Genomic DNA, 26,242 nt, shown 5'->3' on the forward strand with positions numbered 1-26,242 from the left:
AGCTCAGGTGAATTTCTAGAAACAGAATGATGAAAATGAGAACAACCTTAGAAACTACACACAATGTGCACGGTATATGTATACGCGCATATGCACACGTACACACACACACACACACACACACACACACAGGACCACACATTTCATATTAGAAAACTGAGACCCAGGTAAGCTGAGTGAAGATATCAGGTTGTAGCTGAGGGAGTTGGGATACTACCTTAGGAAAATATGTGAGTTCAGCAAACACTTTCTTTGGGGTCATACTTGGAACTTTTACTTTTCAAGTTTCTGAATTCCTTCTTGCCAACAGAGGTAATAATGGGTTTTTCTCCACCAAATTTTTGGAAAAGTTAACTGATAAACTCATTTCTCTAGAAGGCAGGCCCAACACAGAATCTCTCACATTACTGCTATTCTCATGCCTAGAGGGATGACCCAGCCCTTTGGTGCAGGCAATTTCTGCTCCTCCACCTGATCTCAGTTCAAGTTTTCTCTCTGGAGATCTTATCTTTCCTTCTCAATCCAAGCAGATCAGATTCCATGTTAAATGCCAATAAAACATCTGCATTCAGCTTTTATAGTATTTGACAAAGTCTAATTACATATGTACTTGTGACCTTACTTAATGAATTACTTTTATAGTGTCATCCTTCCTTGGGTAGGAACTTTGTTATTTAGAACATTGTTATAATGTGATAAATGTGTATTGAATTAAGCAACAGATGGTAAGTGAATGGATGGCCATACAGACCACACAAATAGTGGCCTTTAGATAAACTAAAGAGTTGTCCATTAGAATTTCCAGATATGTAAATGATTTCTTGAAGTACTTAAAGAAATTGTAAAGAAGAATATAATAATTCTAATTCAGTTAAAATTATTTTATTTTGAATAAGCCAGGTGTGCTGGCACACATCTCTATTCCCACCACTATGGAGGTTGAGTCATTAGGTCAGCATAGGCTATCTAGAAATTTTGAGGCTAACCTGTGCTACATGATACTATGTCTGTAAAATAATAAAGAAATATTGAATATAATGCATTCTTTAACTTAATGCTCACATTTTCCCAATAAGGAAACAGGAATGTAGAGAAGATTAATGGCCATCTGAAGTTAGTAGCTTGAATGAGGTAATTGAATGTCAGGTCTAGGACTCAAGCTCATTCCAGTACTCATTGTGACACATTCTTAGGTATTAACTTTTTCATGTGTCCTGCTAAACCAACTTGAGGAAATAAAACACAATGCTATTTACTAAAAATTATAAAGTAATATTCTGGTTATAAGGATGAGACACTTTCAAATTTTCCTAGTAGGCATTTATTTTCAGGGAATAAACAGAAGTAGGAAAACTGGATTCCTGGGGGAGTGCTTTGCCCTCAGGAAAATGTAAGCAAAACATAATCAGCATTCCACAGAAGAACAATGGAAAGCCAAGCCACACAGCTTAAGCAGGAAAGAAAACTAACTGGCTCCTAGAAAGCCACACCACTAAGAGCCTCTGTCACTATTACCTATCCAGCTGTTCCTATTTAGCTGTGGATGTAGCTGCACTCAGGAAATCAACTGTTGTCTTCTTGCCCTCTCTTTATCTCCATCTCTTGGATTGCTTTTTTTAATATTGATTTTATTCTGAGGTAGGTGCTCTCTACACTATGGTAAAGACCTTCATCCTTGCAGCCCCAGTTACAGTTACACAAAAGTGCAAGGTCACCAGACTCTCTGGCCAGAAGAATGAAATATTCTGATGATCTTAGCATGGATCACAAACACATACTTGTGGAAATGGGAGACAGGGTTAACTTCACCCAATACTTATGGAATGTTGTAGGGAAGTATTTGTTCCCTAGGAGAATATTAGAGATGCTGTAGCTCAAAGGAGGTCAAGAACTCTGATGAAAAAGACTCAGCTCACATAGAAACTTCAGAGTAGTTATACATTACAGTGTTTGGAACATTTGGGATTTATAACTTCCTCAGAATATGAGGTAGCCCTTCTGACCATAACTTCCTGCATCTTGTCATCAGGAGACCCTAGAAATCCCTCTGGGCTTCCACCAATGAAACTGCCAAGCTGTTGAACTGACTCTTGCTTTTGCTTAAGTTTGACTGCTGCTTGCACACCAACTACTGCTCATGCTGACTACATGACACATGTTCTGATGCCTCACGAAGGGGAATGCTGTGGGCCCAATGATCCTGACTAGTCATCTACAATGCCAGTTAATCTCCATACCATGCCAGCTACTTGAAATTCCATCATGGAAGGGGGCAAGTGGTACCAAAAATGCCACCTTCAAAAAGGAAAGCAACTAGGACTAGTTGCCTCAGAATATATATAAGGAATTGAACAATATATCCCACCTCATTCTTTTCAATTCTAAAAGTAGTAATTGAACAATAAATTCCATGTCATTATTTTCAGTTCTAAAAGAGGAGAAAGATTCATAGGTGTGAACACAGGAGCCCTCACATCTGGATTCACTATGCAATCCCTCTCCCTGCAGTTTCTTCTTTCCACCTTTTTCATTTACACTGACAAATTAACTCCTCATTTCCACAAACTGGAAATTGATCAAAAGATTAGTGTATTTTGGGCTGAAGAGATGTCTTAGTGGTTAAGGTGCTTGCATGCAAAGCCAAAGGACCTGGTTCAACTCCCTAGAACCTACATAAGCCAGATGTACAAGGGGACACATGCATCTGGAGTTTATTTACAGTGACTGGAGGTCCTGGCACTTCCACTCTCTCTCTCTCTCTCTCTCTACCTGCCTATTTCTGTATCTCCCTCTCTCTCTCAAATTAATAAAAGAAGATTAGTTTATTGAAAGACCTTTGTCAATATTGACTTAAAATTGTCTGTGTACTTTAACAGAAATGATATGTCATAGAAATGCTCTACTTATCAATTCTAGTTTTGGGGCTTTTGGAACATAAATTTTAGAACTTGCAATAATGCTTTTTTTAAAAAAAAAATAAATCTTGATCATCCTTACTGTCTAGTCAACAATAGACAATGGTAGTATTAGGTAATATCAATAAATATATTGTTCACTTGGCAGGGGGTGCCCGTGCATGTACATCTTGTGCTCACATGAAGATAGAGGGCATGAGCTTTATAAGAATTCTTTCTGTGCTTAAATGAGGTCAGGACAAGTTACAAAACTAGAAGATATTAGGAGACTAAAGATTCTCCATTAATAGTAGCTCTTGACCTAAAGGAACCATGGTATATTAACCAAACATCCCATGCATCTTGGTTGCTCTGCTTAGAAGTTTTTCATTTCTCTCTGTTTCAAGCACTTAACAATCTCTTCCATATTTTCTCTTTCACTACCAAAAATACTCTATTTCTATGATCTCTAAAATATATTAGAAGAATAAGAGTTCAATATTTTTAAAATATGTACTTATTTTTGTGTGTGTGTGCGTGTGTGTACCAGGTACATCAGGGCCTCCCAGTGCTGCAAAGCCAGACCCTTGAATCACTTTTTGTGATGGGTTTACATAGGTAGCTGGAGAATTCAATCCAGGCTGGTAATCCCCACAAGTGCCATCAACCACTGAGCCATCTTCCCAGCCCTTGACAGATCAGTATTATTAAAAGGTCACAGCCTATGATGTCTCTAGTCTTTCTTTAAATCACCATACTTTGACGTACATTATCACTTTTTTTTTCCTACAGCATATCGTTGCACCAATCTTTCCACTGTCTTCTTGTCTCTTTAACTTCCCATTTATCTTAAATTTTTGCTCTTTTATTTCAGATAAATTTTTATTTCACCCCCCACCCTTGTTTTTCATTTTACTCAGTTCTGTGCTAAGGTATATTTCATGTTCCTCCATTAGTCCAGCTCTGAATCCATTGGCATGCCAGGCACTGTCTTTCTATAAAGCTCTGAATGAGACCTCCCCCTGGAGTATTTTCTCAGAAAGAATGGCAGTTTTGAAACTCTTAGATATTCACCAGGAATATGAAGAAGTGAAACAACCAGGCAAACAGTGGAAATCAGAAACCAGCAGTGCCCAGCAATGAATCAAATATGGCATTCAAAATGAAGCTGCAGCGCAAAAGCTTGCTGGGGAGGAGCTGCTGCCCTGTGCTTGTGGTCTTCATGCATTTCCAGGGAACCCAAGAAGCAGCTAAGCCTACAGACTGAGTATAATGACAATCAGGCATAGCATTGAAGCACAGATGATGTGTAGAAATAGGCTGGATTGCAGGGTTTCTAGCTTTTGATTACTGTGTGCCTATAGTTCCCTCCTTAGGAAATTTCTTTCCTTACACTGCCAAATTCAGATGATTCTGCCCAAGTTATTAAGTGCCATATTTTTTGATTTTTTAAAAATAGAATTGAATCATAATTTCAAAAATTAAAGAACATTCAAAATGAATGGGCATGCAAGGCAAAGTCAGGTTTGTGAGAGGCATTTTCCCCATGTAAAATATCTTTTCAATTAAAAAAATGTTATAGAACCATAGCTTTTGATACTGTGCTAAGTTTGGGCTCTGTTCCATAGGATTTTGCTTTGAGGACATGAAAATATTAGATGGTTATTGACTTTTTTCAGGTTAGTTCTCTCATCTTCCTCCTCCTTCTACCCTTTTCACTTTTCCCACCCTTCCTCCTTCCCTCTATCTCTGTGTCTCTTCCTGTCTCAGTCATTCTGTCTCCCTTCCTCCCCCTCCTCTCCCTTTATTCCTCTCTCTGTCACACACACACACACACACACACACACACACACACACACACACAATCTAGCATTCTTTAATCAACCCTAGAGCTTTGGCAGAAAGGCTCTATGAAGGCTTTGTCAATGCCTACAAAGGTCAGCCCTTTTACCAAAGCATGGACAAACACAATCTAAAGCTTGAAAAATAGGCTTTCTCATAAGTCAGAAAAGCCTGTAGAAAGAAAGACTGGGTTTCTGGAAGGACAGTGAAGAACAAGCTAGACATCATGTAGAGCTAGTACTTCCTTGAGTTTAGGCTGTCATCCAGGAACAAATAGTGTTCTCACCTTGGGTTGGTCTCTATGCCTTATCAATGAATCTTTCATCTCTTGTAGACCATTGTGTGAGAAAATTGAATACAGTAGACTTAGTTTCAAATTCAAATTACACAAATGTCTTTGTCTATGAGGACTTTAGGAAGTTTTCCAAGTTAAAGTACCATCATCATCTTTACTCTATAGGAGATAAAAATGGAGTTCTGAGAGATGCAGGGTAGATTCGGGATCTGAATGTCAGTCTTTTGACTCTAACCTAGAGCTCTTTCATTGGAGTGACAGTGTGAGAATTTTTACTTTGTCTGGAAGAAGACAAAATTTAAGGTGGGCTCAGCAGGAGACAGTGCAGTGGTCAACCTACCTCAAATTGAAAGAAAGTTCTCCCACTTGCTTTTCTTTCCAGGCCCGGCTCTTCACTTTCCCAAGTTTCCTTTTCACACACCATTTTCTATCCTTTGCACAGGCCTTGTATGTCAAGGTTTCTTCAGTTCATCAATATTGGGTTATGCATCCAGTGACTCAAAGTTGATCAGAACACTTTTCTATCATCAAACATGTACTTGAAACAGACACACATCTCAAATCAAACAGCAAGTTATGCAAGAAATAATCAGATATGTGTGTTTTCCTTTGTGAGTTCAGAGAAAGGACTTGGCAGATGTCAAAAGTCCATGTCCATCTTTTCCAAGTCCATCTCTGCTACTGAGAAGCTCAGCTGGACAATAATGGATAAAGAAGTGAAATAGATGTAAATATAATCATGCAGATAAGCTCAGGGCTTCTCCGTGTGTGACAGCAAGGCAACCAGCTAAACTAACCACATCTGGGGGGCATAAGGGTTGTGGTAAGCTCAATTTCTTCAGATTTAGAGAAGATAAGAAGTGTCTTGCCACTGTTCATCTATTGTTAAGTGCAGAAATGTGCTGTTTCTGTGGCAATGCCCATCAGAGTTCATGGCCCTAATGATCCAAATCACTCAGTTTTCCAAGCAGCACCAGCAGTGCTTATGCAGGCACTTCCTGGAAACTATGTACACAAGTGAGGACAGTGAATAGTCATTCCAGTTGCCTTAATATGTATTGCCTCTGGCCTATGGAAATGACAACCCTCTGATTTTTGTCTCCTTGAGACAGGTGACAGATGGAGTGAGAACTTTAAGTCATCCTAAATAGAGTCAGTTAGGGAAAATGGAAGATTTCAGAGAAGTGAAAGATCACAGTATTTTGTGACCTTGTACTGCCTCCACCCTGATAATGTTTGTTTGGAACTGGCTCAAGGAGGCCTTGCATACTCACTGATGTTCTTCTGTGTGGGAATTGGCCCTCATATGGTAACTTCTCATTGAAAACTGATCCTGTGAAGAATATGGCACCTCTGCCTCATAGAATTTCTTCACTAGGCCCTTGTGGCTGGAAAAGGAGACACAGTCCTCAGCAGCTTGCCTGCTAAAAGGGTCAAACAATTCTACTCAAGGTGACCCTCCTCTCCGGAGGTGTCCTTCATCTAATGACTTATTGACAAAGGGCTATACTCATCCCCAGCTTTATTCTTTGGAGCTTCTGTTGAAATGGCATCACCTATCAAACTCCCAACAATATTTCTAACACATGTTGACATTGAAAGAATGTTCTACTAAATGTTTCACTTGCCAGTCTTAGGATATTCAGGCTGGTTATTTCAGGATAGTGGTTTTTGATATGATTTATAGCCATTTATGTGTCATTTTTCCTTATTTATCAATCATCTGGCTTAAGATTAGAGTCAATGTTTTATTTTCTTAGGGAAGAGTAGACTGTGGTTTAAGATTGAACCTAGATCTTCCAACATGGTAGGCAAGCACTGCATGGCTGAGCTGTATCCCCAGCTCAATGTGTAGCACAGGCTGGCCTTCAAGCTTCTCTTATCACCTTCAGCATTTTTATACCAGTGTGTGTCACCATGGAAAGCTCAATGCCTTTTTGATGCCATTCTATCCCCGGATTAGTGATGATGGATGATAAGATCCAGCATGTATGTGATATTAACAAATGCCAGTTTGTCTGTGCCCCTATTGTAGAGGAATGATCTGAGCACAGATCTAAATGTACCTGAGTCCAGCTGTTATTATTGTGAGCATCTTCATGTTGGAAGTATGATGTCTTCTAGCAATGGATGGGGAAAGGCACTTCTCAAACCAGGGTTGTAATCAGAGAACAGGCTGAAGAAGTCCTAGGGTTCACATAAAGACTGAATATGATCCTAGCTGACACTCTAAGCCTCATTCTTTCCACTGGATTTTTTCATGATAACAAGTCTTTGAAAGTTCATAAGAGCAGCAGTGAGGTGCACATAGTCAAAGGAAGCTCAAAAAGAACCAAGAAGTAATAGTAAAAACTGGCAAAGACAAGTGTGATGATACACATCATTAGTCCTAGCACTCAGAAGGCCAAGGTAGGAGGATCACTATGAGCGCAAGGCCTGCCTTGACTAGAGTCAGCCTGAGCTAAAGTAAGACCTTACTTTGAATAAAAACAACAAACAAACAAAAACAAATCCCTAGTAATAATTAGGCTGAGACCAAGGCTAAGCCTGTAAGTTCCTTCAGTGACGTAGCAGTAGAAGCACACCTGTGCAAGTCCATCATGAATTGTAAATCTCTATGCACTCGTGACAATTATCCTGTCTTGTTAATATAAACACTGTTTCCAGTATTTCGGATAACAAATGAAATAAATGGTCTCCCTTTCTAGAATTCTACAGATACGCTGATAGAATTCTTTGTTGAATAACACCCCACTGATGTCGCCGTTTTAGTAGGTGTTGGTGTTCTCTTCTCTCTGCTTCTTCTCCCCAGACTCTAAAGGATGCTAGCGACAATGCTCGCAAGGACTTCCACCGTGAGGCTGAGCTGCTGACCAACCTCCAGCATGAGCACATTGTCAAGTTCTATGGGGTCTGTGTGGAGGGCGACCCACTCATCATGGTCTTTGAGTACATGAAGCATGGGGACCTCAACAAGTTCCTTAGGTACAGTAATGGGCAGAGTGGAGGCAGTGCTTGAAGAGGGAACAGAACTTCAAACACTCACAGTCGAGGATGGGGAATTTATAGGAAGGGTTAAAGAAACATGGGGCCTTTCTTTGAAAAAGTATTTCCTGATAACTATACCCACACATGCCAGAGAAAGGAGCAGAAGAAAAGGAAAGCCATGTCACTGTCCTTTACCCTCATCCTGTCACTCCACATAAGGTGAAGCTGAAGATCCTGTCTGATTCAACCTGTGTTCATTGAGCATTTCTCACAGTAAGTGCTATGTGACAATGCTTTGCTGATGGGCCTTAGGGAGTCGGGACTATTCCAGGTAGATAAGAGAAAACATTATTTAAAACCAAGGAAAGAGAAAATGTTATGGTACCAAGTTATCAGCATGAAAGTTGTGCTAGGTAAGAGGTTAGAGCATGGGCTTATCAGGCTGGGGAAAGGAAATAGGAAAATACATGGAGGGGGTTGACGCTGGTAAGGTATTATGTGGCACTGATTCTGGGGATAACAATCAACTAGTAGGTCAAGAGTTCAGAGGTTCTACTGGGGAATGAACAGAACTGACCAAAATTTTCAAAGGACAGCATTTGATAAAGACACTTAAGCCTTGGGGTTATGGCTGTTGCTGAGCCTGTGAAAAGAGGAACAGCTTTACCTTTTAGGGGTTTATGCTAGACAGAGTGCCTGGAAGAAGTGAAGAATCCACATGGAAGTCACTGTATTATTCCCTTATGTTTCTAGCACTGGCCTCATTGGGTCTTAGTTCAGCAGTGGCTTCTCCAGAAGAACCATCTCTGAGGTGATGGGAGGAGAGAGCATGAGACAGAGTAGTAGAGGCAACACAGAGAGACAGCATGGCCTGGGAGGAAAGGTGAAGTAGTTCTGGGAAAGAGGCTAAGTTGCCAATGTTCAGGGTTATAAGTGACAGCATTATAAGAAAACCAGCAGGACTTCTGTTTGCAGCTGGAGGCATAGCAAACTCTGTTGTGACATATGCAGTGTGAGTGATGTGTGGGAAGGATATACTGAGCCTGCATGAGGTGGTGCTACAGTAAACACAACAGAAATAGCATGGGTTCAGAATCAGAAATAGGACATTGACAGCCACAATTTTGCTGGTGGATCAGTAGACATATCACAAAAGAAGTGTGTTCTGTACGATTTGGGAAGCTGGTGGTCACCCTGGAAGGAGCCCTGGTGAATGATCCTATTCTGTGTGTACTTAGAGAGAAGAAATGCACTGAGTCAGAGAAGCACCTGGTAATGTGGCAGAGACCAAGTGATGTCTTCATTGTCACTAATCAGGAAAACCAATAAATGTAGAGCTTACATATAAGAGCATCAGAAGAGTCAGGAAGACAGTAGTGGCAATAGGAAAACATGGGTTCTCATAAAACACCTGGGTTCTCCTTCCTTCTCTGCATGTGTCTCCTAAGTGGATGCTCAGCTCTCTCTGACCAGTGATCTCTACTCTGAGGCAGATTTTCTAAGTCCCTTATGGGTTTAGGTTGTTACTTTCTTTCAAAATTGACTGGCTGGCATCTTTAAGAGATTATCCAGCAAGTCCCATGGAGAAAATATAACTTGGTAGGAAATATAACTTGGGAGAAACACTAAATATGCCAGAGGAAGACTACCCATCTTCCCTTGATAGCCCTAGTTTCCTTATTTGTGAAGGGGGCATGATATAAATGTCAAGGAAGTTATCAGTAACTACTGTCCTCACAGCCCTCTACTTTTGCCATGTTCTTCTCTTTATTTTAGTTCATGGATCTGATATCCAGGATACTTGGCATACCTAGTCCTCCCAGTCTCCTCCCATGTCTCAGGGTGCTACTGCACGGGGCTTCACATAGAAGTCTGCTCCAGTTAGTTTCACATGTTGCTGGGAGATTGACAGTGTAGTCTAAGTAATCAATCAATCACAGCGAGAACAATGGAAGTGTACTGCACCTGTTAGGATTGCCTTCCTGGGCTTGGTGCTGTCTGGCTATTTCACTGTCTCTAGTCTTATAAGTACACATAAGGTTAGTTCATGGCTGGAATGGATTGCCGTCCTCTGCCATTTGGTGGGTGAGAGGAACATTGTGTTAGGTCAGGAATATGTGGATAATTTGAGGTATTCAGAGACAATCCCAATGTACTAACCTTAATTAGCAGTTTATGTTGAAGATAAGAAGACAAGGGTGAGGGAACATTTTGCACATTGTTTTGTCAGATCTACAGTGACATGAAGAAAAAATGCTGACTTTTGTTGAGAGCTAACTGCTCCAAGGAGAAATATTTTCAACATACTTTAGGCTGGCAACTGAATCCAAAATAGTTTTTGAAATTATAGCATAATAAATCCAAATAGATACAATTAAATACTTGTATATGCTCAGTGTGTATGTGTGGAGGGGTTTGTGTGTGTATTTCTGTATGTTCAGGTTTGTGTGTGTCTCCGTGTGTGATTGTGTGTAATTGTGGTTTATGTGTGTGTGTGTGTGTGCTGCAACTCAAGTCTTTCACTTTCTAGCTTTATCAGCCATACTCAGCTTCCTTCCTGCCTTGCCTTCTGAGGGAGCCAGAGGCTGGATCTCCTTTGGCATCCTGCACTAAGCATGGAACAACTGGAAACTCACCCTGCTTGATTCCAGAATCTGTTCAGCTCTGGAAACAGAGTTCTTTCATGCCAATAATCAGACTCTCAGGTGCAACCATACATTGCAAGTCATTGCAAGTACAGCTCGCCCTAAGAGGAAACTCAGTGCACAGTTGCCATGATAGGACCCCAAGCCTCTCTGGCATTGTCTGGTGAACACAAATGTTTTGTCTCTCCACCCTTTTTATTCATAAAGAAGTATATATTGAGCACAACATTGCTAGGTCTTATGTTAGATGAGATGGGAAATGAGGAGGAAATTTTGACTTCAAGAATTTCTCAGTATTTCCTCTTAAAAATCTCCAGAATTTCCCCTGTACTAAGGAGAAAGACACATGATGTTTGAAGCAATAACAGCTAATATTTATTGAATCTTTTAATGTATTTAACATGTTTTAGCTTATATAAACCTAATAGACCATTATTATGATAATTCCCAGGTAAAAGCTGAAGAAACTGAGTCATACAACAGGTGATAGGGCTGGGAATGAAACTCACAGCCCTTGATTGAAATGGGCAATCATGTTAACTCCTGAAAACCAATCCTTCCTTCCTGTCTGCTGAAGTGCTAATACACTCAGAGAAATATGGTTACTGGCACAGGGATGTTGCTTGAGGAGAGAAATAACTTCTAGTGGCTGATGACACAGGAGGGTAACAAAGGCCAACAGCTAGTAACTGTATTTCAGAATAGCTAGTTGAAAAGACCATGAATGTTCCCAATACAAAGAAATGATAAACCTTTAAGATGATGGTTATGCCAATTGCTCTGGTCTAATTATTCATTACACATTATACAAATGAATTAAAATATCACACCCTATTCCATAAATTTATATAACTTTATGTATCAATTTTTAAAAATTAAATTTAAAAGATAAATAAATTCACTTTAATTTTAAAAACTAGAAGGAGGTTTGGACAGTATGCACAAAACTCTGGGTTGATTCCAGCACTAACAAAGAACCATCAGAAGAAAGTACATGACTGCTGTCAAATTGCTGAGCTGGCATTGGTGACGTATCATCTACAGTCCTGTGGGAGACCACAGGCCAGGAAGTTTGGGCAGCCTCCCACAAGTCCTGTAATCCTGCAGCTTGGTACACAAGCCAGAGCACTAGTGGTGCATTTTACCTTTTCTTCCTTCCTTCCTTCCTTCCTTCCTTCCTTCCTTCCTTCCTTCCTTCCTTCCTTTCTTTCTTTCTTTCTTCCTTCTTTCTTTCTTCCTTCCTTCCTTCCTTTCTTTCTTTCCTTTCTTCTTTATTTATTCCTTCTTTCCTTCTTTCTTTCTTTCTTTCTTTCTTTCTTTCTTTCTTTCTTTCTTTCTTTCCTTTTATTAATTTTTTTTCAAGAGTAGATTCTTGCTCTAGCTCAGGCTGACCTGGAATTCACTATGTAGTCTCAGGATGGCCTTGAACTCACAGTGATCCTCCTACCTCTGCCTCCCTAGCGCTGGGATTAAAGGCATGCACCACCCTGTCCGGCCACATTGTTAACTTTAAAGGAGTATGCTCCTGAACAAAAGGAGAACCTGAAGAGAGAAAGCAGAAATTGATAGTCTCTATGTTCATCTTAAGAATTTTCTCAGAAAACTCAACTGTCCTCTGACCACAGGACTTTCTGCTCAAAGAAAGCAAGCATCTATAGATCTCTTCCAATGAAAGCCTCCTTCACATTCTCAGAAGCAAACACGGGAAATAGCTGTGTGAGAATGTAAGCACCCCCCCCCCATGTCTATAGTGTGAAGAGCACCAGGCATTGGAAACCAGCTTTCTGGTTCCTACAGAGTACAAAACTGGGGAAGGGGACTTGCACAGAGGTGCATATTTTTCTAACTCTGGAGTCTGTGCTTCCAGCAGAGAGAGGGTTTGCACAGAAGTGGACATTTCTCCCTCTCTGGAGTCTGGGCTTCCAGCACAGAGAGGATCCAACTCTTCCATGGCTGGAATAGGCTTTGGCTGGCCCACCACTCGTGTCGCTCACTCTCTGCATTATCTGTCTGTGGCTTGGTCCAAGTTCTCTGGGTCATTGGTACAAAACTTCCCTTCATTTATATGTAGCTCTAGGTCCTTCTTCTGATGGTGAGGGTCTTCTTAAAGACAAGGAAGTGACACAAAAAGAAAGTTCCTGTTTTCAATCACTGCTCTGTAGCTCTTTTAAAGGTCCACATTTTATAAGGCCTTTCCTTCTGGCTCCCTGTGAAAGGCTACTAACCACCATACAGGCCATCTGAATTCTTCCTCAGGCCAACAACCTTAGAAAGGTGTCCCCAGTCTGTCTATTTTGCAGAATGAGGAAACAGGTCCAGATGGTTGTGGAACTCTCCTGAGCTGACACAGTTATTGTGGTAGCACTAGGCACAAATTCAGTTCTGATACCCATAGCTTTGCTTCTTACCTCCAGGAAGGGAAAGTCTAAAGTATTCCCACCGAGACATGAGAGACAGTAGAGGACTGGAATTTGAACTGAAGTGAAATCCATTATAAAACTAGGAAACTCCTCCAAAGGGAATGGTTAAATTTAGATATTTAGAGACCAAAGCAAACTAAGTGAATACCAGTATAATGTCTCCCTAGTGCTTTTCACTAATAAGGAATCTGAAGGTTAAAGAAGTTCCAAGGCTTATCAAAACCTTGGTGCTAGATACTGGTGGGCTGGAAGACTCCTCAATTCCTTGTCAATGCTTGTTTGTTACCTGAGAACACAGTAATGGGAGGCTTGGTAATATCATGTTTTGGAAATGCAAAGAAAGGGAGAATGGTTGTGGCCAGAAGCCCTGAGGGGATAGGTATACCCCTGCTAGAACAGTCCATGGGAGGGGTGAGGCACAAGGATAACATGGATAATCCTGGCTTTCTTGTTGTCCATAGTTTTACAGCCCCAAAGAGATGTCACCCATCTTAAAAATTATTGAAAATTTGCAATCATGGTTTTAAATATTTTATAGTATCTGGGAGACTATTTCTTTTAATTTATTTTGTGAGGGAAAAGCCCTGCCCCATGTGTGTTGGTTTGATTCAGATGTCCCCCATAAATTTAGGTGTTCTGAATGCTAGATGCCCAGCTGATGGCAATTTAGGAATTAAAGCCTCCTAGAAGCAGTATATTTGGTGGAGGCAGGCTTATAAGGGTTATAGCTAGCTTCCTCTTGTCAGTGTTTGGCACATTCTTCTGTTGCTGTTGTCCATCTGATGTTGGCCAGGACGTGATGTCCACCCTCTGCTCATGCCATCATTTTCCCCTGCCATCATGGAGCATTCCCTCAAGTCTGTAAGCCAAAATAAACCTCTTTCTTCCCACAAGCTGCTCTTGGTTGGGTGTTTTCTGCCAGCAATGCGAACCTGACTGCGACATCATGTCATGGCAGAACCCAGCCTCAAACATTGCCTTATCTCCTACCCTACAGCACCCTCTCAGTTACAAAGGACACACACATATATTTTGTAAAGTCAGCTCAGGATTCCAGGTGAGGGTTTGCCATGCTTATGAAAGCATTCTACAGTTGGTACCTTACCCTCCCTGAAGCACATAAGATTGCTTTGATGCTCTGCCATTGCATACTTGGGTGAAAACCATGTGTGTCATATAGTTCAAAAAGAAAAAAAAAATGCCATAACTCCAACCTGCCTAACTCCCCAAGTGTTATGTGTTATGGTATAGAAGAGTTCATATGTATAGTGGCCAGGCTACCTGTCCTGAGGAAGGTGAGGAGGAGGAAATGGAAGTTTTCTTTGACAATGAATGTCAAGGCCCACAGTAGCCTGGGACTCTTGAACTGGGCATGTCATTGGCAAGGACAACTTGAAAAGTACATGTAGCCAATATCAGGTGGGCTCAAAAGTTCAGTGAATAGACTGCTATTGATAGGATTGCTCTAGGGGTGGGCAAGCTTGAGGGAAGGGTGTTCTGCTGTAGTCTGATATAGAAAGAACTAAGGTCCCTGGGATGCTAGGAGCTTACATCTAGGAGAGCTAAGATTTTCAGACCTGGAATGCTATGGTGAGTCAACCATGGCAAATGTTTCTATTTTGCTTCAGCCAAATTCTGTTTGTCAGAGTTTGAGGTTCTTGTTGTTGTCTGACCTTGCAGAGTTCTGGTTCCTCTAAAATGTAAATATGTCTCTGTATCGGAGTGGGGATTCACCATTTAGGCCATGGGAATTCCACACTGGGAGAAATGAAGCAGTCGAGTGCTCTGGCAGCTGTCAAGGTCAAACTGTGCATGAAACAGAGCATCTTGGTATCATTGTATAAGTCAGGCAGTATATTTTAGTTCCAGAAGCTATGTGGGGCAAAAGGGCTCCTCCATTGTCAAAGCTGAGAGTCCGACACCCTCTATGCTCCCCCAGGGCACATGGACCTGATGCAGTACTGATGGCCGAGGGTAACCCACCCACTGAACTGACCCAGTCGCAGATGTTGCACATCGCCCAGCAGATCGCAGCTGGCATGGTCTACCTAGCATCACAGCACTTTGTTCACCGTGACCTGGCTACACGGAACTGCCTGGTTGGTGAGAATCTGTTGGTGAAAATCGGGGACTTCGGAATGTCCCGGGATGTATACAGCACTGACTACTACAGGGTGAGTAGCTTCCCCAACAGACTCTTTTTCCTGGGGAAATCTCATTGTATGCACTTGTGTGGGCTGACATAAGAAAATATCACAGGTTAAGAGACCAGTGGAAATTCATTCTTTATGATTCTGGAGGCTGAATGGCCAAGATCAAGATTGCAGGATGTCTGACTTCTTCTGAAGCCTTTCTTGTTGACATGTAGTGGCTGTCTTCTGTCTGTGTCCACCTGTGAATTTCATTTATTTTCTTATGCCATTGAGCTTTAATGGGGCACCTTCATATCCAATTTTTTTCCTTTTGGTAAAGACATCAGCCAGATTGGATTAGAACCCACCATGTTGTTCTAATGTCCCTGATCACCTCTTTGAAGTCTTGTCTCCAAATACAAAGGTACTAAGATAAAGTATTCATTCAACATACACATTTTAGGAAGACACCCCTCTTTCCCTTTCCATGGCTTTCCAGAGTGGTGTGTGATATCTAAACAAGCATCCATACTACCAGAATTTACAGAATATTCCTTAAGGGAAAGAAGATCTAAGATTTAACCTGAAGCTTAGGTCTAATGCTGTGAAATTACACCTGGAGACGGTGAGGGTTGAACTAACATAAGCTGCTGGTTCATGAAACTGCTTATGCACAAAACCATGGAAGTGTCTTCACAGAATCATCTTGGTTGAAAGTGATGGATCACTTACATGGAGAAATGTTCAAGTCTTCTCTTAATAGCCTGCCCATTAGTCCCATGGTTAAAACCAGAAACAGTGAATTTAGAGGTAGTGATTTAAATACACTGATTACTTGTGGTTGGCTCCCTAAGTATGTCAAAGATTTTTTAGCTTAAATCTTGAACTTGAGTATGAAGAAAGGGAACATTTCTGAAAACCTAGTATTATGACAGTGACAGTGAAAGTTTGGAGTACTCTCAGAATATTATTATTATTATTGTTAGTGTTGCTTTATTTTCATGGACAGAGGAAGGAAGTAGGAAGGAAAGAAATAATGTCCAGAGCATACACAGCCTAAGATGATATGGCATGGGACTTTACCACATTTCATAACAGGTGAAGATGATGGCAATTCTGGCCTTCGTTTGCCTCAAGGTGACTTATTTTGGAGGAGTTTGTATCCTGTGTCCCTACCTATAGCCAACTTTGCTACAGTGAGTCTTGGAAAGTGAATCCACTGCCTTGCTTCATATTCTTTGGATTATTCTGTGGTATTTTTCCCATACCTTGATAAGCACCTCCCACATACAGTGTGTCAAAGAGAATTGAAAACCCAGTTGCTGAGAATTATCTTGGGTATTTGCAAGAGATACTGGCAGTCTTAATGACAAGCATTAAAAATGAACTTAAATGCAACTACCTGAAATCTAGAAGGGATTCTTATTCCATGTATGTACATAGCAGTTGCTATTTTACCTACCAATAGATGTAGCTACTCTATTACATTTTGCTACCTTGATGGAGAGTGGGAATGAGTATCTCCCAGTTTCAGACGATAGAGAAAAGTTTTGCTGATCTTATAAACATGTGAGAGAGAACCATGTGGTCTAATTAACAGCTTTCTCTGGCAGTATGTTAATAAAGGTCACAGAGGACGTGGGACAAAGCAAGTACTCAAGAAACGTGACTTAATTATTGTCCAAATCAATAATTTGGAGAACAAATATGGAAAATTTCAACAATATAAATATTAAGGCATTCAATTCAAATATAGGCAAAATATATGAACAGATATATTTCTGAAGATGACTTTAAAGGACTAATGTGCACATAGAAAGATGCTAAGAGCCTTCAGCTGTCAGGCAAATGCAAAGGAAAACAACAAGATATCATTGCAGATGCACCAGCTGTCAGTATTTCACTGAGGATCCAGGGAAATTAAAGCTCACTCTCATCCTTACATTGCTAGAGGGAATGTGAAATGTTGTACCTGCTTTTGAACAGAGCTTCATATTTCTCAAAATGTTCAACAGAGAGTCATCAGATAATTCAGCAATTCGACTAAGAATATGCCCAAAAGAATTGAAAGCTTATGCACACTCCCGTGCACACATGCAAATGCACACACACACACACATTCATAGGAGCATTATTTCTACACCTAAAGAGTAGAAACATTGCAAACAACATGTGGGATATTACTCAGTAATAAAAAGTAGCACAGTAGTAACTCATATTGGAATATGGACAAAACTCCTTATGGCTGACTTTTCTCAGTCTCCAGTACCTTGCCTTAGCGTTTCTTCATTGTTTTCTTCCTATCTGCTTCAACAGTCTGAAACAAACTATAATGCGAGGACCTGCTATAGATGACGTATGTGGCCATTACACATTTTATTGAGTGCAGGAAGCCAGGCACAAAAGGCCACATAATGCATGATTTCATTTATGTGAAATGCCCTATCTAGGAAAATGTATTGAGATAGGAAGTTGATTTGTTTTCCAGTGGTAGTGAGTAAAGAACCTTAAAGACTGATTGCTACTGGCTACAAGGCTCTTTTGGGAGTGATAAAAATGTTTTGAAATTATATAGTGATTACACTTGTACAACATCTTAAATATACTTTCAAGACCTACAATATTTTGTACTTTAAGGGGGTAAATATTTTGGTATTTGAATTATATCCCCCAAAGAAAAGAAGTCTTCAAAAAGTAAATGTTAGCAAAATAATTGTTAGTACTATGAACATAAGAAGTAAAGTTAGTCATTAATACATTAATAATACACCAACATTTGTACTTTACCATATTTTATTATCATTTGTTAAGAAAATCATCCACTTAGCTAATAAGATCCTAAAGTGCTTCCTGCCAAATCGGTTGGAAGGAATAGTGATTCCCAGTTCCTTTATGTGTTAAATGTTCTTGGAAGTATTCCAGTGATGAAGAAATGTGATTCAGAAGTCACATTCTTTCCATCCTTTGCCCCTTGACCATTACTCATTTGCAGAGTTTGTAGTTTTGTGATTCTTTATCATCCACTCAAAATGAGGAATATACCTTATCTTGGCCTTTGCCACATTTGGAAATGAGTAGTACAGGTAGGAAGGTGAACGATGGGTGGGGATAGCAAACTAGTCAAACATAGAAATTAGAGGTTTTATTTAACTGTCTTTAAAATTTCACAATAATAACCCACTTTTTGGCTCAGGACAGTATCTGTCATCATAAACTGGTTCTGGGGGATTTATGTTACTGAAATGGCATGATGGGAAGCTCATTGACTGGAATTGCAGATCGCAACACTGGCTGTTGGCCTTGTGCTTTCTCATGAGGTGACCTTTGGGGTCATTTGGAAGCTTGTATGAAAATATTCCCATAGCCGCGTCTCATCTTCTGTGCCACCACAGCAGGTCACATACTGTCCTTATAGTTTACTCTTCTCACTCACCATCACCCTGCCTAAGTCCTTCTTCATTGTTTTCTTCCTATCTGCTTCAACAGACAGAACCAAATTATAAGGTAAGGAGCTGCTATAGGTGATGTTGGTGGCCATCACCAATGCCAGACATCCTTTCTGCCATAGTAATGATAGAAGACAAGTTTGGGTTCACCTAGATTATCTTACATAGAAAGAAGAAGAGAAATGCAATCAACTAAATGGAGAGGTAATGGGTCCCTTATCTTGAGGAAAGTCCTGGATATCTGCTCATGGTGGTTTGTAAGCAGCCTTGTAGGGTGGCCAGGGCTCTGTGCTGGTAGGAGTGACTGGTAGCAGCAGTTCCTAGTCATGAGGGGACTGGCAGTTCCTGGAAGCCAAGGCCTGGAGGCTTATACCCCCTTGAAGCTAATTATACCTTCCCAGTGAAGGGAGAAATAGAATACTGCATTTGCATTGAAATCAGCCCTACAAGGTGGGTCCAGAACCACTCTATCATTTATGTTCACCAAACTGTTTTAATGAGTACCTCTGCAATACTAGTCTTCTATTTTGTGTTTTGTTCTCTCCACTGGCAAAACTTGACATTTAGAAAATATCTGAACTAGATCCCTGTCACATTCTGCCGGTCGGAGACCTAGGAACTTGTGATACTTGGCCATTACTCTGTCACTGTGAATCCATTGAAAACATTTTTGAATGTGCACTTTGGTGATTTTCTATATTTGTATCAAACACATGCTGAAGAACTCCTCAGAGCCTTGCATCTATTATTAGTTACACTTCCTTCTTTTACATCTTTCTGTCTGCATAAACTGGCTTAATGCATGGCACATTAAGTGGTCACAAATAATTGTTGAGCAAGAGACCCATGAGGAAAGCATCTTTGAGTAGCCATTTTATTCCTGTAGAAAACACTGGACTTTGTGTTTGACATTGATGCTAAGACCTTAGGAGGTGAAGCTGTGGGTGTAGAAATGTCCTTATCTCAGATAATTCCTTAGCTGTGAAGAGACCGGGACTAAGATTGTTCCCATTGATTATTATGCTATGACAACTTCCTCTGGCATAGAATGTCTAGAACACTTGAAATCAGACCCAGTGTTCATTTCAAGGGATAATTCAATACCTTCCCAGAAGCCAAATGTGGTTTGTCTCACTAATACTTTTTATTTGATTTTATTATTTATTTTATTAAAAATTTTGTTTTAGAGAGAGAGAGAGAGAAACAGAGAGCAAGACTACAACTGAACTCCAGACACTGTGCTACCTAGTGGGCATATATGACCTTGTGCCTGTCTCATCTTTGTGTATCTAGCTTATGTGGGATCTGGGAAGTTGAACATGGGTCCTTAGGCTTTGCAAGCAAGTCCCTTAACCACTAAGCCATCTCTCCAGCCCTGTCTCATTAACTCTTGATTTCATGTATCATTTACTTATTTTTCTGACACTATGTAATACACAATAGAACAATTACAAATCTTTCTGCTTGAGGACTTTTGATTAAAGTGGCCTCAGAAACATAAAAGGTTGTTTATTCTATCAAATGAACTTCAATCCCTGCCTCTATCAACACTTTGAGCACAGCTCAGAAGAACTTGTCTACCAAGGAGAAATCAGAACATTGAATTCAGACCAATTCTATATTAAACTTAATTTGCATAAATTATTTCAAGATTTAACTTAGTTTAATTTGTATTCAAATTTTCCTAAGACCTTTTTACATGTACTTTGGAGTTGCAACAAGGTAGGGTTGAGAATCCTTTCATTAACACCCAGTAATCATTGCTTATTCAACATAGTTTAAGGAACGACTACTGTGTGCTAGATGCTACATGGATATAAAGGCATCGAGGTAAGAGGGCTCATGGGCTGTTGTTGTGTACTCAATACAGTGACATGAGTGCTGCAATGGAGATATGCAGTAGGGACCCCAAAGAGGAAGGCTGCATTTTATTTTGGGAACTTACAGTTGAGCTCAGACAAACATTTAAAATGCATTTACTGTGAAAACTCCAAATTGTTCACCAAGCCAGAGAGGAAGGAATAGAAAGTGGAATGTAAAGAAAGGTGGCAGAGTAAGTCTCATGTGAGTGGCTAGGAATGGGGAGTCCTTTGTCATTCATCCAAGGCCATTTACACTCTTTGCAGAGTTCACAAGAGCCTGTTGGCCATGCCAATAGCCTTGGACTTCATATTTATAGCTGAAAGTGCCAATGAGAGTTTCTTTCTTTTTTTTTTTTCAAGCTGACAATTCTTTATTAAATTGATCTTAAATTACATAGCAAGCATAAGACAGAAACGAAAATATTCATTAACAGGTTGATATTTAAAAATGTGATATAAATGTTTAAGAAGGAAGAACTAGCATATATAGTAATTAATACTACTCTGTAGGATACTTTTTTTAAAATTTAATTTATTAGTTTTCTTTTCAGTAAATACAGGCAGTTTGGTACCATTGTTTAGGCTCATCTGTGATCTACCTCCTCCCATTGGACCCTCCTTGTTGATGAAAATGGGTCGTGCATTGTGGAGTTAGCACCCAGTTATTGGTATGATAAATGTCTCTGCAAATCATGACCCAACATGTGACTCTGAGAGTTTCTATACTATGAAATTCATTATGATTTGTCATCTGATTTATGAAAATAGATCCTCTCAACAAATCCCAGCATCACCTCCCGTACCTATTTGATTTACCTAAAGTAGACATCTCTCAAATTGCATCTATGACCTGTCATTGGGAATGTTCAGTAAGAGATACCAATGGCCATTTTCCTCACTGAAGAATTCCTCAGAGCTTTACATCTAATATTGGGCCTTGTGACCATTTTAAAAAGAGCATTAGGATATTGCGGAAGCCAGCATGGGAGAGCTGGCCTGGAGATGCATTGTGTAGGCTCTCTGTCCTGTCCATGTCCCAGCTAATAAAACATGTTAGCCAAATTTGGGCAGAATGTTTTTTTTTTTTTTTTTTTTTTTGGTTTTTCGAGGTAGGGTCTCACTCTAGCCCAGGCTGACCTGGAATTCACTATGTAGTCTCAGGGTGGCCTCGAACTCACAGCGATCCTCCTACCTCTGCCTCCCAGTGCTGGGATTAAAGGCGTGCGCCACCACGCCCGGCATCAGAATGTTATTTTTGACCTTATGAAACTTGTTTTTGTTTCTAACTTTATTTTTTATTGACAACTTCCATAATTGTAGACAATTGGTATGGTAATTCCCTTCCCCCCACTTTCCCCTTTGCAATTCCACTCTCCATCATGCCCCTTACCTCTCTCAATTAGTCTCCCTTTTATTTTGATGTCATCATCTTTTCCTCCTATTATCTTGGTCTTGTGTAGGTAGTGCCAGGCACTGTGAGGTCATGGATATCCAGGCTATTTTATGTTTGGAGGAGCACATTGTAAGGAGTCCTGCCCTTTCTTTGGCTCTTACATTCTTTCCACCACCTCTTCTACAATGGACCCTGAGCCTTGGAAGGTGTGATAGATGTATTTCAGTGCTAAGAACTCCAATGTCACTTCTCAGCACCATGCTTCCTTCTGAGTCATCCCAAGGTCACCGCCTATGATCCCTCCTGTAGTAGTCATTCGACAAAACACCTGACCAGAAGCAGCTCATGGAAACCAAAGTTGTTGTTTTCTTTTTTTCAGGTCTAAAGTTCCTAGGGGTAGTTCCATCATAGCAGGGAACACATGACAAGAGCAAACAGCCAGGTATCATATCTCCACATATCAGCAAGGAGGAAGGAGAGAGTGAGCTCTCGGGCACTGGCAAGCTGGGCTGACTTATATCACCCCAAGGTACACACAGAGATACACTTCCTCCAGAAAGACTCAGTGTTCCAAGGGCTCCACCAGTTGGGGATTAAGTATGACGGTAATCAAAACCACATGAGGTTATGCAGAACATTTTACTTTAAAGCTTCCACACTTTCTATTCTCAGAGCCACTGATAGCATTCAGAATTTCTTGGCCCTTCCTGGTTGCAGCCACTGAAAACATCAATCCAAGGAGATTAGCAGCAGTTGCTTCTGGAAGCACATGAATTCCCCAGCATACCTCTGTGACCACAGCTCTTAAGTCATCTCTAATGTCCTATGGAATATGTTATTCATGGTAGTTTTTTTCATTGCTGTGACCAAATGCCTGAGAAAAACAATTTAAGGGAGGAAGGATTTGTTGTACCTCAAAGTTTCAGAGTTTTCAGTCCTTCATATTGAAAGGGAGGACAGCAGCTGGCATCATAGTGGAAATGAAGGAGAAAGAGCATGGCTTTAAAATTTTATTTATGTATTTACAAGCAGACAGTGAGGGAGAGAAAAAAAATAGAGGTAAAGAGAGAGAGAGAGTAAACTGACCTCAGGGCCTCTTGTCAATGATGCATGAACCATCTTTATCCATCTTGCTTTGTGTGGTACTGGGAGATTGAATCCTGGCTCTAAGGTTCTGCAAACAAGCACCTTTAACTGCTGAGCTATCTTACGAGCTCTCTTTCCCCCTTTTATGTCACCCAGGCCTTTAGCCTGTCAGAAGGAACTGCCCATACGCCCTCTTGAGTGAATCTTGTCTGAAAATGCCCTCACAGAGATACCCAGAGCTGTGCCTTGCTGCTTTGCTTGGCACTTTTCACTTCAATCAAGTAAAGAATAGCCATCATATGGGTCATGCTAGGATTCACTTGAGTCCCCTGTATCTCAGTAACCAGGTGTGCTCACTCACATTTTCTTCTTATCCTTTGAGGATAACTATGCATAATTTTATTAGCAGCATGGAAACAGGTTATATTTTGGTTGTCTGGGGTGAGAAGGCAAATCCTGCTCTTTATCTTCCCTGGAAACAGAAGGCAATCACCACCTCTCATTGTGCTAAATGTGTCATCTCAAAGATCCATTGGTGAGCTTCTTATACTCTTCAGAAAAGGGAAAAAAATGTTCTCTCATTTTTAAAAATTTTTTTTGTTATTTATTTATTTATTTGAGAGCAACAGACAGAGAGAGAAAGAGGCAGATAAATAGATAGAGAATGGGCACGCCAAGGCCTCTAGCCACTGCAAACAAACTCCAGATGCATGCATGTGTACATGAGATTATTACTTAAGTAGCAGAGTAGATCTCCATCCCCAGTGAGTACAGAGCAAGAGGAAATTATTTCAGCCTACTTGTCACCTTGGAGAGATTTCTCAGATTCACAGTGTGAACTGGTTCAAGAAACCTTTAGAAAAATGTGTGTGGGCAAAATGTCACTAGTAGTCCACCTTTGTCACACTCTCCTGCCACCTTTGCCCAGTGACCAGGATGGGTTATGTTGAGAAGCTGAAATGGCTGGAATTATTTGAGTTGTTATTTAGTATATACTTCTTAACCATGGTATGTTCTTTTCCATAAAGAAAAGCACTCATGGAAATCCAGGGGAAAAGACACATAAATGAGTCACTCTGATAGTAGGCACTATGGTACATGCTATAGAGAATGAATTGAATTTGACAGAGATGAGGGAGGAAAACTATAAAATTCTTTGGACAAAATGACTTGGCTTGAGCCTTAAGAGGAGAGTGGCAGGTATGGGTGTTCTCTTAAAGACTATGTTGAATGACTGGAGCTATAGTCAGATCTAGGTTACACATGTCTCTTGTGTCCATTCATATCTTCTAAGTTTTAAACTCCAAACACATCATATAGTGCTGGTCACTTCTGGGATTTTTGCTGACCATACAGAGAGGAGCATCCTGAAGAGGCTGTATAATATTCTCAACTCTCCATCACTGTTACACCTCAGCCCTCAAGTACTTGTTTTAAATTTCCTTTTGCTGCATTGTCCACCTACAAGAAATTGTAACACTCCCAGAATTTACAAGAGCCTAACATAATGCTGGACATACATGGACACTAAAACCATCTGACTTTATCCTTGGCAACATGGCAGTTGCCACCCAGGTTAGTCAGTCACTGATGACCACAATGTCGTAGAGTCTGAGGAATTCCACCTGCCAAATCCTAAATGGGACCTCACCAAATGAATTGCTAAACAAAATTTCTTCTGAGAAAATTTCTCGAATGCTTTTCATGCCAATGGAGTGACTGTGCTAATGGAGTAGAACATAGTGTCCATGCTTGGAGTGAAGATTTCCTCAATAACAAGCTTGACCACATATCTGAACACCTGAGAGTTGGTTTGTTTATTATTTATTTACTTTCAAAATCTTGATTCCTAAGCCTTTATGTTAAGATTCAAATGGTAACTTTACAACTGCTCTTAATTGCCAAATTTCAAAGAATGAAATAGGGAAAGAAGGCCTACTGGCCCAGGTCTATAATCTCTGCTACTACTTAAGAAGCTGAGGCAGGAAGAGCAGAAGTTCAAGGTGTGCTTGGAGGGTGTTTAAGGGCAGACTGGGCAACTTAATTACGCCCTGACTCACTTGATACTAGAATGCTTACCTACAGCATGCACACAGTCATAGGCTCAATGTCTACCACAAGGAGAAAATTAAGTGCTAAGTGCTAGTAAAAATTCTTTCAATCGTGGCCTTTTATTTTTCTGATGGAGACAGCATTAATAATGCATGGAGATTTAGGACTTCCACTGGGAAAGACGATTTGAATTTTAGCCAATAGTACTGAGCCATATCCTGCTCTCTACCATCAGAATCCATATTCACTGAATTTATAACCTTTTCCCAATGAGCCCAGGATCTACTTCGTATTACTAGTTGGTAAAGGAATGTTATTTGAAGATCTCTCCTCTCATTCGAGAAGGTGAGCTTGGCTTATCCTATAGTTAAGTACTGTCTAAGAAGACGTCATGAATATAGAGATGCACACCATATACAGCAGGTATCACCTAGCAAGCCACCATCTGAAAGGCAAGATGCACAGCTCCTCAGGCCTGGAGTCAGAGCTTCCTGCCCAGCGGTGTAGGCAGACCCCTGCTGGCTGTCTTTGTCAGTGCAGGGTTGTCTGTCTGTGAGTAATGGTGGGGGCCCTGCGTAGGAAAAGCAAGGGAAAGGCTTGTGAAAAGTCAAACAGCTTGTCAAGGCATCCTTGTGGGTGTCTGTATTGAAGAGCCACAGTATGAAGGCTTTTCATCAGCAGCTATTTCAGAATTCTATTACTGAAATGGAACAGTTTCTTCCCCACACGGCACTTCCAGGCTGGCTGCCTCCCTTCCCATAAGGGGGTGGAGACCATGACGCTGGCAGCCTTTGACGGCAGAGCTCGGTTATGCGGCCCACGCCCTGAGCCCTGGAGATAATCTGGTTCATTCACATGCTGTTGATGACGCGGATGTGGCACGGGGGCAGAGAAGGTTGGAAGCTCATGCCTCTCGTTTGCGCACAGCCCAGACCCTTGATGGCTTGCTTGGGAGGCTTTGGGGCGGTGTGGGGCGGGAAGGTGCCTCGCGTGAAGAGCGGCTAGGGACCACTTACTGCAAGGAGAAGGGAGGCCAATTAAGTCCATTGGCAGACACATTCTTCCACAGTTGTCTTCCAGCAGGTAATGGAGTTTTGTCTACAAAACACATTAGCCTTCATTATACTAAACGGCTGTAACCCGCGAAGACTCCGTTTTGTGCCTTGGAGCACTGATGGCCGTGCTGC

The 26,242-nt window shown here is 40.8% G+C and overlaps 1 protein-coding gene across 5 annotated transcripts in view; it reads left to right on the forward strand.

The window, feature by feature from the left end:
- The window catches only part of Ntrk2 (neurotrophic receptor tyrosine kinase 2), a 426,243-nt gene that overhangs the window by 351,822 nt on the left and 48,179 nt on the right, over positions 1-26,242 (forward strand). For all 5 annotated transcript variants that reach the window (XM_045131575.1, XM_045131576.1, XM_004667007.2 and 2 more), the window contains 2 exons: positions 7,844-8,016; positions 15,024-15,258. In XM_045131575.1, coding sequence (XP_044987510.1) covers positions 7,844-8,016; positions 15,024-15,258 — 408 coding nt within the window. The remainder of the gene's footprint in view (positions 1-7,843; positions 8,017-15,023; positions 15,259-26,242) is intronic.

Source organism: Jaculus jaculus, chromosome 12, assembly GCF_020740685.1.
Source record: "Jaculus jaculus isolate mJacJac1 chromosome 12, mJacJac1.mat.Y.cur, whole genome shotgun sequence".
Lineage (NCBI taxonomy): Eukaryota > Metazoa > Chordata > Mammalia > Rodentia > Dipodidae > Jaculus > Jaculus jaculus.